The sequence below is a fragment of the Cheilinus undulatus genome, linkage group 5 (assembly GCF_018320785.1).
Source record: "Cheilinus undulatus linkage group 5, ASM1832078v1, whole genome shotgun sequence".
Lineage (NCBI taxonomy): Eukaryota > Metazoa > Chordata > Actinopteri > Labriformes > Labridae > Cheilinus > Cheilinus undulatus.
The window spans coordinates 26,431,987-26,452,886 of NC_054869.1; the positions used below are offsets into that span (position 1 = coordinate 26,431,987).

The following is a 20,900-nucleotide window of genomic DNA, read 5'->3' on the forward strand; positions in this document are numbered from 1 at the left end:
TCTTTGTATCTGTCCATCATGTCAGCTGTTGTTAATTTTTGCCATGGCGGTCTGAAAGGTCTCAAATCAGCAGGTGGTGTCAGGAATCATCTCCCTGTAGAAGGTGGGGATGCTATGTGACTTGTACTTGGGTTGATCTTGTGCAGCCGTGTCATTTTTTCTGCCAGTGTGAGTTTGCCAACACAGAACAGACAGCCAATGCCTGCTGGGGCTGTCAGTGCAATTTACCCCCTACTCTCTACACAGAGGTGGTTCCCCTCTATGTCCAAAGGTCTGCTGATTGTCCTTCTAGCCAAAAAGCACTCTAGCTTATCCACACTTTGATCATTTCTCCTCTTCCCGCTCTTGAAATAAATAAGCTAACATATTGTTAGTCCTTTTTCAACAGATGCATATGCAGTTTTATATTTTTGTGTCAATACACCTGGTTTTGGAAAGCTAAACCCCAAAAATGAGTTTTTTTCACGTGTGAGCATGCAGGTTTTCAGCCCACTCCTCATCTTTTACAAAACTCATCAGAGTTTTTTCTCTTTGTTTATCAGTCAGACAGCTGTTTGGTTTCAGCCCATATGACTGCTGCTGTAAATCAGTCTCTGTGTTACATTTATGAGGTTGAATCATCCTGTCAGGGAGCATGTTTGGTCTCTAAGAACAAATACCGAGAAATCTAAACTTAATTTATAAATATACTGATGCAAAGATAAGCCACTATCTCATGTATTCTGTTGTTTGCTTTATTTTCAGTGATAAGTGATCACTGCCTTTCATTTAGGGTGAATTACTGGCCAAAGAGCCTTTAACAACTGCTTAACATCATCTTTGCCCTTCAAGTTCTCAATGAACAAAAACATTTAAAATGTTCTGTTGGCATATTTTTTGAATTCTTATTTAAGAAAACAAAATCTTTCTTAGAGACAACATGTAGACACAACAAGCAGCCATGCTCACATTCACACCCACTGGCAATCTAGAGTCACAAGTATACCTAACAAGCATGTCTTTGGTCTGTGGGAAGTAGCCTGAGTACCCGGCCAGAACTCATGCATGCAGACATTCAGAAAGGCCCCAACTGATCAGGATTCAGCGCAGGGACCTGCTTGCTGAGAGGCAGCAGTGTTGTGGTGCGACCCCACTGAATCAGTCCAATCGATGAGCTGACAGAGCTTTGTGCTCTGCTTACCTCTGTTGTTGTTTTTTTTTATTAAGGAGTCTTCATTAAAAAACTGACTCCATTATTTTCTCAAATTTAGCTTCCAGTGGACAAGCGCCACACGCAAGGCATTTTGGGAAGCATATTTCTGTCTTTTTATATATGAAATTAATCCACAAAAATGAAACATTTCTTTACTGTATAGTGCCTACATTTCATGGAGTTCCGTTTTTACTGAAAAGACTCCTCAATCGAAAAAAACATAGTGGAAAACAGAGGTAAGGGGAGAACAGCACTCTGTCGGCTTGCCGGATAGACAGCCAATCAAGTGCAACAGAGATGGCAAAGTAAACACACATTTTTTTACACAAGCAATGTACAGATTCTTGTTCTTAAATAAGTCTTATAAATAAATTATGATTTTTTTTTATTCAACTTTCCTCTAACTAGGAGTACTCCCACTGACAGTACAGTTTTATTTTCTCATCCTCATGTATTTAACTCTTCAGGTATTCCTTATATCTCATTTCTGATTTATGCGAAGTTATGTCTCTCTCCCGTTTATGAGACATCTTTGCTGTTAATTTGCTGCAAAAACACTCTATTTCTTGTTGTTGCTCTTCAAAATAAGTCTTCAACGGTGATTAGCTTTGGAAGCTTTTATTGTGATGGACTTGGCAGGAACATAACGTGTCCCTCATTGGATATTTTACTAAACTTTGGCATCTCAACGTTTAACACACATGAGGATTGAATTGTTGCTGCTTGTAGAGGGACAGTCACAGCCTGCTGCTTATAATCATCCAGGAGTAAAGACAAGTGAAATATGAATTAAAACATACCGAGCATTCAGAGCAGCTGTGAGACAGACGTTTGGGTTAATTTACCATTTTCTGGCAAAAATCTCTCTGTGATGATGCTTTTAATGACCTGTAAATTTCACTTTACAGGGACTTTACCTCTGTATTACAGTAAGGGAAAAAAAAAGTTTAGTCTCAGACATACTGTATACTCACAGTATTAATACAAAAACCCAATCCCGTGCCATGTGATGTCAGCCTTCCAGCTCTTCTTTTTTTTTTTTGTCTGTTTGTTTGTTTCATAAAGGACAAAGAGAGTAGTATCACAGAGGTCATCTTTATGACAGTATTGTTTTTAGGGACTTAGCCCATTATTGTAAAGCCAGAGTTTCCAGGACAAGATGCTCTCTTACATTTCACTTTCTTATCTAAGACCAGTTAAATCAGGTGATATGAGCCTTAAATTGACGAATAAGCCTAGGCTTTTTATCTATGGAATGAGATTTGTGTCAAAAAGATTTTTAAAAAACTTTTTCAGTATCAAACAAAAATTAGCATTTGAGAACAAAAAAAACGTGTTTTATCGATTTTTCCAGCCACTTCCAGTTGTCGTCTTCGGTTTGTGTGTAAATTATGCTGATGTTATTAGCTTGTCCATTAGCTTGGCGATAATATAGATGTCTGTCACTTGGGAGACCGGGGTTTGCGTCTCTCTTGTTTTATAAATATTGATGTCTGTATGTTTTTTTCAGAATGATTTTCTGGAATAAAAAACTGTTAAATAACTAGTGAATTCCTAAGAGTTTGTACTTTAGCTAACAGTCTGAGCCCCTTTACCGAGCAGATAACCGGGTGTGTGTACTGGGCACATGAGCTACAGATTAGACCGCACTCATCATCTATGGCACTCACACTAGGAAATCTGTGCTCGTACTGTGTTAAAGCCATTTGACCCACCTCCCCTGTCCCCCCCCTTGGCCTGCACTCACACTGCTGTCCAACGTATCCAGGCCTGAGCGCACGGATACTTCACACGTCATCACAGAATATATATTACCTAACAGCCTAATATTACACTAAATATTGTTGTTTAGGCTGTAAAATAGCAGTCCAATGATAACGGAGCCCAGTGAGGACACAGAGAGGGGTTCATAGCGCTTTTTATTCCAGAAAATCATTTTTAAAAAAGGTACCATACAGACATCAATAATTATAAAACAACGGGGACGCGAACCCCGGTCTCCCGAGTGACAGTTATCTTTATTACCACTGAGCTAATGGACAAGCTAGTGACATCAGCATAATTTACGTACAAACCAAAGTAGACACTTGAAGTGGCTGGAAAAATCAATAAAACACGTATGTGTACGAAACAATACAACATCTACTACTGCACTGACAAATAAACCTGTTTAATCAATAGTTAGATTTAATAAAGCATCAATGATTCAGTCAAACTGATACAAAAACGATAGTTTGCTGGTTTCCTTAAATTTCACAGACGTCAGCTCAACAACAACTTCCAGAGCATCTGGAGTGACTGAGCCATCACTCAAAAACTTGCTGGCCTATAGGGCTGCGCCTCAGAAAAGCCTGCCCACATGTGACATTTGTGTCAAAACGCAAGCAAAAACTTGAGGAATGCAAACAAAGGATCGCAGAGTGCAAACGCAAAACAGAGAAGCAAGAGCAAAAGTCTCATCAGCAAGAGATAAAAAATAGAACTGCAAACAAAAAGAGAGATATTTAAAATGTAAAGACTAATTATTTGTTTGCAATTTTCAAATTTTACTCTCAATGTGAACTTTTTTTTGCTTGGATCACATTTTTTTATTCTCAAATGCTAATTTTTGTTTGATACTGAAAAAAGTTTTGTTTGAATCTTTTTGACACAAATCTCATTCCATATTTATCCATATCACATAAGTTCCCCTGAAATCATTTAACTTTGTTGTGATCAGATCTTCCCTTTGAGAGTGAAGGTGTGACTGACAAATCATCCCCCACTTGATTCTGCGACTCCTCTAGCACCCGCCCCCTCTTTCTGATCCTCAGACCTCAGGTACTTTGTTCTCGCTCATCATTATCATCATCATCACCCAAGTTACCACCAGTGCATGTTGCCCTGGGTGATGGTTGCTATGACAACATCGCCATCATCACCGACCAGGGAAAAAAAGCTGATGATTGGCCATCACCGAGGTGTCACTTCCTGGGGGGAGAATGATGATTTCAGAAAATACTGAACATCAAATGGTGTTTTTTAGCAAGTAATGTCTCCATTTGAAATCAGTACCAATCATTGCTTGCTTTATAATAAGCTACAACAGTCGGGTGCTGAAGTCTGAAAAGAAACCTCAATCATGCTTAAAAAGAAACATTGTCATAGCAGAAGAGGAACAAAATTCTGTTGATACCAGAAGTTGTAGGCATGCAAAAAGGAAAGCAGCTGCTTTCAGTCAAATTTGGTTCTGAATTTGGAAGTTGTAGCATTGTTGCATCTGAAGGGTATGATTGAGTTTGGTAACAGAATTGAAAAGAAGGCAAAAAGTTGTACTGTGGCTAATCCTGTAGAGTGACGGAGAGTGTGCTCCTGAAATAATGCCAGCTTCTGCCCAGCAGTGCTCGCCTATTCTGCTGAGAGGAGTGTGAGGGAACAGAATGACCTGTTTTTATCTGGTTGGGACCATTTTTACTGGGTGTGCAGGAGCCTTGTGAGATTTTAGGCCTTAGTTTAATGTATGTTTAGGCACATATAGTGCTTTCTAGTTTTTACTTAATTGTATCTATTAACAAGCTGCACACCACACTTCCATCTGTAAGAATCTAATGGCAATTAAGATCAATTAATACACCAGAGGATGGTGCATAAGAAATCCATGTTTGGCAACAATCCAGGTTAAAAAATGTTGGACGAAATCTTTGTCTTTTTCCTTGGGCTTTATATGAACTGTTTTTGCATATGTGCATGAGGGAAACAGAAGTTGTTGGGGACTGTGAGTACACATGAAAACACTTCACCCTGGGATTCAGTTATTTTTCCTGCTTTTGGTGTGTGTGTGTGTGTGTGTGTGTGTGTGTGTGTGTGTATGTTTATGTGCGTGAAACAGAACCGACTGCAAATTATGGTTTTCAGCTCATCCACCCACCCACTTGACTTTGGAGGACTCTTCCCTCCCTCCTTTGTCAACCTTAAAAAGCACTTTCTCTTCATCTAACATTCACATGGCCCTTTTCCTCCTTTTACATATTTCACTCTCTCTTTGATCAGCTTTTGTATAAAAATCTTCTCTCTTTCTTTCCTTCCTCTTCTCCTTTCTCTCTTTACTGTCTTTAATTCACATTCCTCCATCTCTACTTCTCATCCTCTTCTTCCAGGAACCTCAAACAACCGTCATCCATAATCCAGTCGACGGGACGAAGGTATACAGTATCCCCTGGTCCTGGCCTCTCCTTTTTCCTCTTTGTCACTCTCCTCCTCTGCCTCATCTTCTCCTTTCCTCTGATCCTTCTTTCCATCTTGCATCTGTGTGAGAGCACTGCAGCATTGGTTTACTAATGAATGGTGTGCATGTGTGCGTGTTGGTTACTGCAGATTAAACTCAAATAAATAACTTAATGTAACCAATGAAACAAGATAATAGAGCATGCTCTTACCTCATCAGCCAGCCCCCTCTTGAGAACCTCTTATTGCTTATATTGCTCTTTATGCTACTTAGTGGACCTAAGCACATGATCTTCCTTCATAATATAAATTTAAAGATATATATAGCCTTTAGAAATGCACGTTGTGCATTGCACAGATTTTTTTTTTTTTTTTTTTCAATAAGTCTCAAAATGTGAACATTTTCTCGAGTTCGACCACCTAAGTAGATGAGAATTGGTCCAACTGGCCACTTTTCTGCTCAGTAAAAAATCTTTTCTGTAAATCAGCAGTTAGATGTACTTGATACTAGCATTACTTTTATGGGGCAGAACAGCTAAAAATCTACTACTGACACATGTTCATGCCATATTATTTACAGAAATGCAGATGTTTGTCAACAGCGTCAATATCATCAATGCTGAAGTTGAAAAGATGCATCAGTGCATCCCTGATTGCTGTAAACAAACAACATAATATAGTGCAAGAATTTAGGATATGAAAGCAGTATGAACACTTAAGTCAAGCAGGTGATGACTTGAATTATGCTTCAATCAAAATATCTGAATCAGTCTGACTCACTGTTTCTTTTACAATATTACGTAGCCAGGCATCACTATGCTCTTGATATTTCTCCTCATCTTGCTCTTAATCTTCACTTATAATCTTACAAGGCAAAAAAAAAAAAAACTCATAGGATGTAGGTTGTTGCTGTGAAAGAGCCATAATTTAGCCAAAGAAGATCTCTTTTAATGCATAGTATCTAGATGCTGCTGCCAGGAGGCTGTAATACAAAACAATAACAAAAAATAACACTGAAGTTAGCAGGGAGTCATGGGAGTGATTCCCTGCTACTAGAGATGCACCGGTTGTGAAAATCCTGGCCAATGCTGATTCTAATGTTTAAAATATCTATTATCCAATGGCCAATGCTGATGTTTCGTCATTGTTTTTTGTGGTGCAGCACTCCCACAATGTCAGTATTTTCTTTTCAGCTGATCACAGTTTGTCCGACAGGTCACATCTTCTGCCCTCAGAAGTCTCTTATCCTAATTTGCTGTTGCATGTGCTCAGTGCCAGGCTAAAATTTATACAATACAACAGATATTCATCTGCCACTTACATTGGTTCATGCCCAAATTATTTGCCAATAGTTGATGTTTGTCTTAAGGGGGTGATATAGGCTGATGCCAATGTTAAACTAATGTATCTGTGTATCCCTACCTGCTACTTTAGCCTGTTACCCCTGATGAAAATGAATATCTGGCTTTAAAAAATGTTGGAAATGTTTGAAGTAATGTTAATACTAAATGAAAATACACACAGGTATAGTAATATTTTTAGATTACTTTAGTAATCATTTCACCAATGTATGGTGGAAGGTTTCTAACCAATACAAGAGTTCTAGATGAGTGGCTGTCTAATCTGTTTAAGAAAATTAAAGCAAATATATCACAGTGCCATCATAAAATAATTATTAGACAGTTGTATGCAAAAAATTTGTCAGTATCTGGTTCTTGAGGGGATTGTGGACAGGCCAGGAGCACGCTCTACGTAGACACGCTTCCAGTGGGTGAGGTTGCTCGCCTTCGGTCAGAGCAAACCTGCTGTGCTTCGGTGTGCGGCGCAGTAGTCCTATGTGGAAATTGTGAGTTAACCCGCTTCTTTCACCATTTTTAAAGCTGGAACAAGTTCTGATGTAAAACCACTTTTTTATCATTTCAACACAGAATGCCATTATCAACATCCTTCGCCTCATGTAACTCACTTATAATTATTCTTGAGTGTAATACAGTTGGCCTACCGGCAAAGCAAGCTGTCTTCAGTTCTAGATAAATGTGATCACTCGTCATTAAACATTGTTTCTTTACACAGGGGGAATGTTTGTGTGTATGAGTTCGGAGGTTGTGCATGAACCTGCATGACTTTGCAGTGAAAATCCCTTCCTCTTCTGACCGAGCTTTTCATGTCCCCCTGTAAGCTGTTTTGCTGAATTGCAATGAATAATTTAAAGGTTAGACATGATATTCAACAAGGTTTGGAATCACAGCAGTGTACCAGATTTCAGAAAGAGGTGTTTGACCTCTGCTTCTCTGCAGTTTTTATTTATATCTGGCAGGTTTAAAGCAGCTCACTTCTGGAACACTTAATTGCTTTGTTTAGGCTACAAGGGCACTTTAAAATTATGAGTATTGTGCTTTATAAACACACAATTTCATCAAAGTGCAAGAAATGACCCAAAACATGAAACTGTACAAGTTTAAGAAGAGAAATTCTTTCTGAGGGCTTTGTGAACCAAGGGTCAAAGCGTTAATAACAGCAAAGTGTGTTATTTTGTTTATCACATACATAGGAAATATGGAACCTATAGCTTGATGGATTGTGAGGATGAAACAAAATTGAATAAGAGGACAATATCACAAAGGACACTTCTCTATGAGTCAGACTAAATAAAACACAGTTGGTGTGATCACACCTTAGTGATATTTCTCATATCTGACGTTTGCTCTTTTCTTCCTCACTTTTCCTCTTCGCTTGTTCTTCCTCTCCTCTGGTCACCAGCTGCTCTTTACAAGGCTATGGAATCACTTTAGTGCTTTGTGCTCGTGATGATGCCCTCACACGTGTCTTCTTCTAATGAGGTCACCGAGTTTCCACACTCCCCTCTGTATGCAGGGGAATTTAGGCCCATTTAATCTGCTAATTGGAACTCAGAAGATGCATCCTTCTCTGGTGAGCGTTTCAAAAAAGAGAGGGGAAAAAAGGCGAGCAGAGTGAAAGGTAGACGGACAGCTTCAAGCCCTGTTTAGGATGACAATTGATTGCCCTTTCAGAATCTATTCTGCCCGCTACTGTTGTTGAAATAGATGGTCAGAGCACATCACATTGAGTTTCTCTCAGATCCAAGAGACAAGAGCACCCTGTGGTGGAAAGACGTCACTGTCTGCATGGTGTGATGCACAAACACACACATACATACAGTTATAAAGCAGAGGAAGCTTCCAAGCATCGACAGAGAGAGAAAAAAAAGCCTAAGGTTGAGAAAAGAGTAAAATACAGAAATATGTTAACCAGCTGCATATTTAGATGGTATGGGTAGGGTTTTATTAACACTTTAACAGCATTGAACTGTGATGTGGTTTTGCCCTTGTTTGGTATCAGTTTGTGAATTAAACCAACATTATGTTTGGTTTTCTGAGATTTTAGAGGACTTGTAAGTGGCAACAAAGGACCATAAACTGTATATGAGAAGTTGATTTAGCCTAACAGTTAAAAAGTGGTGCCCGAAACCCGCAGTTGGTCATCAGGAGGCATATCCACAGGTTGCACAAGGAGTTCTACAAGATGTCCCCTCCTGTCATGCATTTAATTAGCTTAGTTAGTATGTCCCAAACAGTGTATAAATATAGTTTCTAGTTTATTGTATTTTTAGTTATGCTCGATGAAGTGGGGTTTTCTTTATTTTGTATGATTAGGAAGTTGATTTCTCCACATGTGGCCACTTGTTGCCCCAAAAAACAGAGATGCCCTAATCAAAGCACAGACCGTGGCATCATGTTGTCTAATTGTTGCATACAGTCTACAGCTCTGTCTCTGCACAAGTGTCTTTACAACTCTTGTTTTGTGTGTGCAATCATGTGTTTTCAGCAGGTGTACTGTTGCTTTTGAATGCACACTGACTCTTTATTTCTGATCTCCAGGAATCATCGGACAGCAGCAACACCACTGTGGAGGACGAGGATGTGAAAGGTAAGACCGCTGTGAAGCCAAACATGACCAACAATAAAGCAAAAAAAACAAAAAAAAAAGAAAAGAACAACTGTTGGCTGCACATGAAAGCGTGGACTACTCAGTAGAACTTTAAGCATTAGGGATCATATCTCTTGACTTTCTCTCTTTCTCTCTCTGCTACAGCAGTCAGGGAACAATCTGACTAATCGAGTGCTGCAGTAATTGTATATTTTTTCAGGTCAATCTGGAAGTTAGTGTCATGCAGGATCTTTTGACTTTTAAATCGGTTTAGGATTTCTGCTGAAAATAAGTTCTATGGCAAAAAGGAAAATAGTTTTTGACTCTTACCTGTTATGTTCATCAGGATAATCTTTAAAAATTAATTCTACTGTCTAGGGATGCATGACATTATTGGTTTGATATTAGTATCGGCAGATATTAGATATAATAATTTATATATATATAATTTTTATTAACATATTTATGATAACAAAAAATTGATCATCATTAACCCACCCCCACCAAAAAAGAAAAAAAACACAACAAAGAAATGTCCTCCACACTCATCTCTTCTGCCATAACTGCACCGGCTTCTTGTCGCTGCTTGCTTACGTCAGGACTCCACCGCACCTGAAAGTACTGCCCCTTGTCGCTAATTGGTCCTGTCACTTTATTACAGGGCCTAATCTGTTCAGATGGGAGCTTTGCAAGATGAATTTGCCAGTGAGAAACAGAAATGGGGCCTATATCAGCCGTAGATATTGCCCATACAAACAAATAATATTGTGGAGTTTTAGGCTGGCCCAACAGACCTACAGTCTTTTTCTTTATTTATCATCATTCCTTACATTTCAAGGGAGGACTGAAATTTGTTAATTTGTTTATCCTCAAGCTTTAAATTATCTGGTTTAATTAATTAAGTTTTGGGTCTGAACTGCATTTAAATATCGGTATTGCTATCAACAATATTATTTTGTAAATATTGACAAAAATCCAATATTGTGCATCCCTACTACTGTCATAATATTTGAAGCATGTCAGTGAAAGTAAAAAGCTAGTGTTAGGCAACAGAGGAGCTTGACTGGTCACCTGACTTCAAAGTCACCCCACTGAGCTTCCAACTCCTTTTTGGTGCTCTAACCTTTTCGATAAACAACTTTATTCTTAGTTTGGCTGACAAAATGCAAATTTGAGTCAAAGTAAAATCCCTATGGGTAAAAGGCGGACTAGTGGATGAGTGGTGATATTTAGGGGGTGACATTAACACCTGCCAACCAACCAAATGCAGGTGGATTTCAGCTGTGGCAGGTACCTCAGCGACTCCAACTCCCCACTTTGGAAGGTGGAATTATTCATCATAACCTGTGTTTCAATCTACCTGTGCTTGCCTGTAAGCGCCAGTCACATAAAGGGGGGAATTTTTCCCACAATAACTACCAAGTAGCTAAGCAAGCCCACAAACATAATGGCTCTCATCCCATATTTATTGGTCAGTTGTGATTTTTCCAGGTTCGATGGAGGAAAAGGCTTGTTAAACGATTTTAAATCTTGTTAAACAAAATTTTAACATTCAATAGTCAACCTTTATCATGTAAACATTATTTTCCCAACAACAAAATTTTGGCTGGTGAAAATTCAGAGTGGATCATAACTTTGAAAACCTAATAGCCAAAGTGGCTAGTGAGCAAAAAAAAGTTCATGTCAACCCCTGGTAATGTTAAATGTCATGACAAACTGTAATGGTCCTGGTTAGCCACATCTTTAACAGTCACTTATTGAAAGACACAAAAAAACTTCAAAATTTACTAACGGGGCATTTTTAAATGTACCTTATGTTTAAAATCTCTTAAGCTTATGTTTACCACAAACCTATTTATAGACATCTAACTGGAAAAACTTGTTGGACAGAAATAGTAGAAGCAGATGTGCTAAAATGATAACTAACTTCCAGTTTTCAGGACTTACTACTACACCCACTCTATACCTGTCATGGCCATCAGATCAGCCAGAGTAGTACTTTCAGAAACATCAAAAGCTTCAGTCAAGTGCAGGAAGACTTCCTGTTCAATCAGGAGAGAGTTTTTTTTTTTTTTTTAGAAATTGCATTTTTGGTTTTCAATTTTGCCGTGTTTCATTGTTAAAAGTGCTGTAACCCTTTAGTATTTGTGCTTAAATTGCTTCATTTGTTATTGACAGCATCCTGACTGGAATGGGTTTATATTCAAAAAGTTGTGCATGGTTGCTTTAAAAGCTTAGAAATCACAGTATAATTTTTCTGACTATCTACAGGCATACAAAAAGTCCATTTACTGCAGGTGCTCTGCTTTGCAAGAAACCCCTGGGTGCTAGTGCTTTTTTGTTGGTATTGTGCAGCTGCAGCTGAGCTTTTGTTGTCTCTGGGATATGTTTATCCGTCAGCTTGATCCTCTACTAGTTTACAGGAATGATTCAGTTACAGTGTATGTACCAGATAAGAAAGACGGCGATTTATGTGCTAGAGTTATTCTTAAAAAGAAGACTTTAAATGTATAACTCTCATTCTCTCAGCTTTGGCCTCTTAAACTTGCCAGGTGGACAATTATTTAAATAACAGGTTTAGGTTGACTTTTTATATAATACTGAATGTTAAATTAAAATTTAGACGTGATCATTCTGCATTCACATGCTGATTCCTGACCTCTTACTGACCCCTTATGGTGCTTGGCTGTATTGCACTGTCCTGTTGGGGGTTTTTTTAGTGTCCTGTATACTGTATGTGAGTGTGTATTTTGGTGTGTAAGTCTGTGTGCATTCCTCTTAAGTGAGAAGTGGGTTAAAAGAGGCCTTGTAATGCTGTTGTGGTTTGGCTTACTCAAAAGTGTGGCCATTTGGCTGAAATCTGAATACAGAGACTCGCCCTCTGAAATACCAGCATGTCTGTATGGGGTGTCAACTTGTGGAGTTGTGTTCTTGTGCTGTGACTGTGTGGCTAAAAATGTGAGATGACAATCACATATCTCTGATATTATCTAAAAAATTCACAAAATCCTTTTGTGTTGAGCCTTTTTTGTGTGACTGATTCTGTGTTTGTGTGATAAATGACTGTGAATGACTGTGAATGTATGGGTTGTGGCTCTGCTTATCTATGCAAGCACAGTCAAACACCTCTGTTCTCCTTCCTAGCAGGCTGAGTACAATGAGTCTAAATCGGGTCATGAATGTATCATTTCGGTGGCAGGCGCACAGAACAGAATGTGCACCTCCTCCTCCCTATAGAGGCTGTGCTGCTGTGTCACAGATTCCCTAGCAACTACTGCAAAGCCGTCATGTAGGTCTGTAAGAAAAATTCCCCAGCACTAATAAGATCAAGTAATATCGGCACTGGTTCAGGGTTAACTCATTATAAATGTGTCAGAGTAAAGTAAGGGAGGGGCTTGACTCCTTGACTTTTAAAGGGGGCCAAGTTTAAACTGTTTATGTTATTTTAAGAAGACAATTTATATCAATTCTCCATTTACTGATTCAAGTTTTAGTTTTATTATGTTAATATAGCCATTAATTATTGGACTGTTATAATTTCATCTGTAACAAAAAGTGAAGAACAAATGCAAACAATTTGTTAAACATTCAAGGATAAAACAGTAAGCAAGACTTGGTTAAAAGTGTCATGACCAAAAGCATGATAAGCAAAAGAACTAAAGCTGTAACTATGCTCTGCTGTCTTTATATCTCAAGATGTTCACACTGATACCATGACAGCGTGATATTACACGTCACCATCTGTCAATTCATACTGTATTTCAGCAGTGCAGGACAGCAAGAGCGCACATGATCAGACTCGCAACCACAGAGCACTGTTCTCCCATGCTGGCTCTGCTGATCCTGTTTTGCCTCTCTTATTTCTCTGTTACAATCCCCAAAGCCGGCACAGAGGGGGAGATCATCTTGTTCCCTTTTTAAACCTCTGTGATGTTTACATTGAAGGCGGAACGTCACAGGGGCATAAATATCACGGCTTTAAACAGCCTTTCATTTGTAAAAGAGACTAATTCACTAACTTACACGATGTTTTTATATGCGTTTTTTGGTCACATTTGTATGTTTTTTTTTTTATAATCCCGCATGTGGCGATGGGTTTACTGATTAAGACAGTTTGGCATTACTGGTATCTTACCAAGCACACCGACTGGACTCTTTTGCGATAACTTTTCCGGCGCATCTTTGGGTATCATTAGCAGGACTGTGTGTCTAATGCTGATGTGCTCAGGGGAGCAAGAATGGGAAGAGTCAGCTGCCTGATAAGGTAATGGCAGCTGCACTTTTTTGGGCACCTGGCGTGCTTTCCCGGGCCTGATCCAGCTCACAGCATACTGGGTGCCTGGGACCCTGTTGGCTGGTCTCGATGCAGTGACAGTGTGTGGTGTGGAGGATGTAGCTGGGAGGATACCTGGAGAATTTAGGCTTAGGCCTGGAGGATGGCCATCAGGTGGTCGGGGCAGTACAGGACCCAGGCTGACACGGTGAAGTGCTGAATCGACTTATGCTCCCCATTCCTGACCTGACCTGACTCAGTAAGTAATGGGTGTTTTTGTATGATTTTTAAAAAATACTTACTTGACAGAGAAATCCTGCACAGTGCCATATCCTCACCTGGTCTCGTTTTTGGAACTAGAGTGGCTGACTGATGAGCGTGGTTTACAAAATGTTGGCATGATTTGCACGTGTTTTTGGTTGATCTTTTGACAAGTGAGCATTGATGCAATAAACTCAGATGAGTTGTGTATTCTTTTCCAACTCAGTGTGATGAAGTAGCTTGAACAACTTATGCAGGGCGAACTGGATTTCTCTTAATTGTGGCCTCCTTTTTGTAGTTTGTCTTCTTCCAGTGTGAAGTAATTGTTTCCTTAAAACAAGATTTTCTAGAAATTAGTTTTGGATAGCATGTATGATGTGGCTCAACTTAAATATTTCATGTAATCTAACTTTGTTTTAGATGTCAAATTTGAGTTTCATCAATATTTACATTTTGTAAATAGAAGTGATTCATTGAATGTTAATTGAAGTAGAAATAACGAGGAGCATATAAGCACATCATGTGAAAATCCTCTTTGGGCTTTACTGTACTGTAACGTTCTCAGGTACCTTCCCACTTTGAATTTCGTTTGCCTCCGTGGGCCAAATCAGACTCCTATCCTCTCAACCCCCCCACTCCCATTGGCAGGAGTAAAGAGAGCAAGGGCACCTTGTGAGGGGGGGTCGGGGCTAAAGTGGGAGGTGTCTAAATTTAGTCCTTGTGGCAGGAAATGGAGACGGAGTGCCCAGAGAGGTGTTAAAAACACATCGCTCTGCTAGCGCCACCCTAAGATAGTGTTAGTCTCACACAGCAGTTTCAGACACTTCAGATGCAAACGGACACATAGCTCGGTTAGCGCCAGGCCGAACTACAAGAGCCAGGTGAGTGCAGGAGGAAGGGGAGCCGTGTTTGGTTGGAAGAGTTTGTATCATGGTGGCCCATGTGGGAACTTGTCAGGTCAGTGAGTACTCGACAGCTGGTTTGCAACCCAACACCTGTGCAGGCGTTTGGAGCATCTGAACACATAACTGTTCTGTTACTCGCCATACTTTTATGTGCATGAAGATGTTACAGTCACTGTTTTCTGAGGGGTTCTTTTTATGAGTCATTAAGCTGCTGTTTTGTTGTATTGATGAACCTTTTCTCCACCATTGTGATTTAGAATATTTTTCCTTTTGGTTGTTAATCCTAAATTTCTTTTTGTGTTTCATCTGTGGAATTAAACTCTTATCTCTTGGATGTTGCTGCACTTCACTTATAAGGAATCCCCTGTCAGTCAAACATGTGGGCTCATATTTATTCTCTGTATTATCTCTCAAGTTGACCGCCTTAGTAACTTTAAGTTATTTATGTTGGTCTGTAATTCAATCATGTTCAAGAGGAACTCCAGACTTCATCCTCTAGTATAATGTTGGTTTGTAATAGAAACCTTCTTTCTTTCCTACCAGTGTCTCGTGCCGTATTTTCATCCTTTAAATCCCTCTGTTTGTCAATGAATGTCCCTGTGTTGCATTTCCCTCTGTGCCAGCTGATTAAACAGACAAGCTGTAATGAGTAACATCCAACTTGGCTCTCATTATCATAGCCATCACTATTGTCATCATCCATCCTCTTCTCACTGGCAAGACTCCCATTAAAGCCTCAAGAAAAGCTCACAAGCAACAGCAGCTACAGCTCTCATTCCTGCTCTAATGGAGCCATGAGCTTCAATATTTTTCAATTAGATCTGGTGATAGAGAACTGTAATTAATCAGAACAAGGAAAGTATCATCTCACATTTAGCTCATAGACTGTTTGAAGAACATTGACATAGCTACCATGAACAGTGTTAATTTCAGGGTGCACAGAGCACATTACCATTATTTGGAACCAGGTTTAGGCAACAAAATAAGTGCTTGGGCTAAAAGTAAGGACTAAAATGTGAGGACTTTTTGTGGACTTAAACTAGACTAAAATGTTGTTGAGTTTTTGTTGACTAAAACTAGACTAAAACTTAAGTGGATAGAAATTACTAAAATGTGACTAGAACTAAAATGCATTTCATTTAAAGACTAAAACTAAGACTAAAATTAGAAATAGCTGCCAAAATTAACACTGACATGAAGTCACCCACTGTTGTTGGACCAGCTGTTTGGAGCTTCAGGCTTGGTATCTTGGCCTTAAATATCTTGAATTTTGGGGGATGGAAAAGCCTGTATTCAATCAATAAATCTTTGTGTATAATGCCAATTCATAGCCAAAGTTATCTCAAGACACTTTACAAAGAGGGCAGGTCTAGACCGACCTCTCTGTTGTGGCCTATTACGTATATTAAAAAAAGCAGTTGGAGCTGGAGAGGAGCTAGGAAAGTACACACCAAGTAACTAGCTAACTGCAGTGTTAGCTTGGTTTGCAAGGTGCATCTGTATTTAAGACTGACTTATGTATTATTTAAGTGTCAGTATTGGCAGAAACAGTTTTTATAAAGAAATGTTTTAAAAGCCAAGAAAACTAAAAGCTGACTCATTAAACCAACTGATGCTGAACAAGACTCTTGTGATGGTCACATGACGCAGACTTTCAGTGGTTCTCAGCTGGCCTCAGGAGCCACCGTACGTTTATTTCATCCGTTTTTCGTCCGTCCTCTTGAAGCTTATGGAGATGGATCAAACGTTGCAATACCGCCGCCAATTGTGGGGCAGGGTTAAGCAATGCGGCCAACAGATCAACCCAAAATAGCAAACACAACGAAGACGACATATTTATAAGAACTCAGTCAAGGTTTCTGAGGAAATGAAGTCTGTACTATAGAGAGCTGCTTCCTGCTGGCCATAGAAAAATTTGGAAAGAATACAGGTTAAAATCAGTTTTCATCACAAGAGGCTGTCACATCATCTCACACTTCCCTCACTCTTTCCTTCATTTCTCCATTATTCACTGTCACATTTCAGTTGTGTTTTTGTATGAATATGTGTGCTGGTCCTCATCTCTCTCTGCGTATGTTTGGTCTCATTCTGTGTGTGCATGTTATCAGGGAAGAGCTTAGACAACAGCTCGCTTAAGGCGCAATCCAGCACAAGTTCCCAGCCTGATATCGCTCAGTGCTCCTCAGCTGCTGTGCACTGTAAGTCAGCATGGCCAGCCAAATGCAGCTGCACTCGCACACACATGGTCATGCTCCACTAGAAATTCATCTTGTCTTCACCCTCCCTTTGTGTATTCCATGCTGTTGCATGTATTAAAAGCATACATCTGCTGTCATTTAGCAGCACTGATTTACTCTTACCATCTGTGCTTCATTTCAGCCTTCCTAATCAGCCCCAGGCATCTTTAGATTAGACTAAAATCTAAAATGATAACAGTTATTAACCAAAGTAGCCAATCTGAAAAACACTGAGATGTTGTCACTTTACTTCTCTACTATCCAACTTTTTTCTTCCCCTTACCACCCCCTTTGTCATATGTGTTTAGACAACTCTTTGTTTCCTCCTTGTGGACAAAGATGGAATAGCACCATTAAAAAACTGCTTTTAGACATTTCAATGCATGAATTTTCCTCTTTTCTTTTCTTTTTCTGTTATCTGTCTTTGTTTCAAACTTTGTCTTGGAGAACTCTAATAGTATGTCCCATGCCATGGTTTAACACAGTCTGCTGCATTGGCCTGGTATGTTCAAACAAACCAGGAATTTGACTTCAGTTTTTATATTATTCTTAAAGAATACAGGTCTATAAATAAATATATGTTTAAAAGGTATATATTTTTCTATTTCAATATGATTTACACTATAACGCATATACATGTATTTATGTGTCAACAACTCAAGTAGAAAGTGAGATGATTATGGATAAGAAAGGATTACAAAGGATACAAAATAAATGAAATGATCTGGCCTCTGCAAAAGTAAAATGCACATTTACAGTGAATGTTGACATACTGATGGGTTGTTTGAAAAATCTCTACTTTCTTCTATTTGGCTTGTCAACCTGCGGTCTAGGTACTCTCCAAGACAGAGTTTGTTCATCTGAAACTTTACAGTTCATGTGTCATTCTTCATTTAAGTGCTCTGTCTCTCATGTTCCTTCTCCCTCCCTCCTGAACTCAGCGGCTACAAAGTTTGCTGACCTGCTTGGTTCAGTGCGTAGGGGCTCAGGGCCCACACCTGACTGTGAGGGGAGATCCGGCACCCCACCTCCCGCTGTCCTCTCAGCCCCCTCCCCTCCTCACACCCCTGTTGTCCCCATGCAGAGTGAGTAGAAAACACTGAGAGCAGGGAGCTGAACGCTGACAGAAGTAAAAGCTGCTTTAAGACTTTAAACTAAAATTTCTGTTAAAATTTGAAAAATTGGAAATTTGAAAATAAAACATCCTACATTTAAGCTCACCATAGGTCATTGTCTGCTCTCAGAGTATGGGTGTTAGCAGGCTAGCAAATATGAGACATTAAAATATCATTACTGCCTCCAAAGTCCCAATCTAAATCCAGCGCTTCTGTTTGTTTAGCATAAAAAACAAAACAGTAACTCTATTTTTTACTACTGTCAAAAAAATCCAACAGTGGAAAAATAAACATATTAAAAACACAATAAGCCACATTGTAAATGGGCGCCATTTTACTACATCAAAATAACGTGGACACTTAAGTCCTTAGCATCATTAAATACTGAATGAAAATTCTACAGAAGTGTAGAGCCAATAATAAGTGTACATATAATCCCGTTATATTAAAAAAAACAACTGTGTGTCAAGTTGACAGGAACTTGCACAGACTTAGTAACAGTACACTTCTTGTGTATGTGGGTTCCATTTCAGTAGCGATGAACATCTGAGCCACAGACGGGTGAGAAAAGTTGAAAAGCCTTATTCATAAAATACATTTGCAGTGATGCACTTTTGGTGAACACATTCGAGTAAAGTGAGAAAAGACTTTTCTCACTCATCCTATTCACCTGTTAAATGCTTCTCTGCTGTTTAAAAGGTTTGCTTGTTACAAGGACACAGGGTTAGTGACAAACTGATTTGTTTTCATAATGGTAAGAGCGACCCAAGTGGGTACTCTTCCTAAACAATGCAAAGTACCCACCTTTCACAGTAAAGCAATCATTAGGAGCCCAAATCCAGTGGCCAATGAGTTAAACAGGAAAGTGATAACTCTTCTGAATTTCTGTTCAGAGTCTCTCTGTCGGACTGGACAAACAGCCCTATCTTGTGACCAGAGATTTCATAAATGGGCATAAATATTATGTCTGTATTGTAATTGAGTTAAAGGAGTTGGATCTTATTGTTGCAGAATTCCTGCAGATCCTTAAAAAGTTTTAAAAAGTTTTGAATTGGACATAACAAATTCAAGATCATATAAAGTCTTAAAAAAAAATCATATTTTTTTTGGAAAGTGGAAATTACATTTTAGAAGCCACTTTGACTTAGCATGTCTTTAACCAAGCTTTCTTTTCTTCCTACATTTATTTGATTGTAAACAATCGTTTTTGAATAATGCATGTTGCATATGTTTTGATGCATATCATTATGTCCTATATATAAAGAAAATAAGCTATTAATGTGCCAAAATGATCAAATTTGGGTCTTTATAATAAAAAAAAACATATGTTGTGTATCTGTAGACATTTGATTTACAGTGAATAAAACCAGATATTTCCGCTCTGTCCACTGTACCAAGAGAGCTTACATTCCTTTTATTTTTGAAAGCTTGCCTCACAAAGTATGGTGTTAATCTTTCTCAGCTCAGATCTGACAAAAGTCTTAAAAGTTTAAACTTAGTTTTTAAACATGTGTAGGAGCCCTAAAGAGCCAGTAGTGGCGTGGCACTTCTCTTGTCAAAAAGGCAATATTTTAAGATGAAAATCATATTTATTAAAAGGACCCTTGCATGATAAGACATGCTGAGTTTATTGATATCAGTGTCTTCTATATGTAAATAAAGAAAAACACTAGATTTCTACATTTTTGAGTAAATTTGAAAAATACTTTAATGTGGGCTGCCGTTTTATGCAATGCATTCTGGGTAGTGATATCATCTGGCTGCATTGCTGTTCTTTTCACATCTTTTGGATTGTGCTCACCTCAGTCTACTTTACAGTTATGTCTTTATCAATGTCTTATTTACTTTACTTTATTCTTTTCAGTCTGTTCCAGTCCTAAATGTCCATATCAGTATTCATAAAACATATAATACAAAGCAAAAACTTAATCTGCACTCAGGATTGAAATTAAAAAGGTTTTAAGAATGAAACTACAGGAAGAACTATGCAGCCTGTTGACATTCCTGCCCTCATTGCAGTGCACAAAAATCACCTTTTAACGCCTTAAAATTACCATTTTAATGGGTTGCAACAAAATATAACGACTAATCATAATGATAGCTGGATTACAGTAAGATCACAGTACTGCAAGCAAGGCAGGGGTTACATCAGCTATTTCAGTGATGTTAGCTAGGGATTAGTAGAATGCTAACATTAGTTTTTTAAATACCATATGTGATGTATTAGTTACAACCTGGGCACAGAGCTACAACTTAAAAAAAACACAGTATCTGAGTTTCCCACTCTGATCTAAAGATAAAAAATGCCTGCTGAGTGAATTTGTTCTCTAACTTCCTTATTCCATTATTTTCTTTGTTTACCCTCTCATTGTTCTGATCTGTTCTTTTACATTCATCCTCTCTTTAATCATCCCTCTATCCATCTATTTATCAATCTTGTCTGAAACATCCGCTCAGTGTCTCGGCTCACAGACTTGGTAAGCAGCGTTCGCAGGGTGCCGGCAGCCCCTGCACCTGAGGTTGACGCTGCACCGGCACCGATACCTTGTGCCAGGCCCACCCCTCAACCCGCACATACCACCTCCCCTCCTCCCCCTCACTCCCCCTCCAGCCCGTCCCTGTCTGCCTCCCAGAGTGAGTACAGAGGTGGTCACCCACCCTGACCCCCGCATGGTAGCCAATCACTGGGCTGTGTGTAATTAACATGTGGTGTGATCTGCTCTCGATAAAGATGGTACATGACTGTTGTTCTAACAGCTAATTGTT

General features: G+C 39.0%; 1 protein-coding gene across 25 annotated transcripts in view; it reads left to right on the top strand.

Moving 5' to 3' along the window:
- Positions 1–20,900, top strand: part of camk2b1 (calcium/calmodulin-dependent protein kinase (CaM kinase) II beta 1) — a 128,488-nt gene that overhangs the window by 100,566 nt on the left and 7,022 nt on the right. For 8 of the 25 annotated variants that reach the window (XM_041787538.1, XM_041787543.1, XM_041787546.1 and 5 more), the window contains 4 exons: positions 5,329–5,373; positions 9,295–9,343; positions 17,961–18,104; positions 20,592–20,768. In XM_041787538.1, the coding sequence (XP_041643472.1) occupies positions 5,329–5,373; positions 9,295–9,343; positions 17,961–18,104; positions 20,592–20,768 (415 nt within the window). The remainder of the gene's footprint in view (positions 1–5,328; positions 5,374–9,294; positions 9,344–17,960; positions 18,105–20,591; positions 20,769–20,900) is intronic. The other 17 variants (XM_041787551.1, XM_041787562.1, XM_041787552.1 and 14 more) reach the window with 3 other exon arrangements.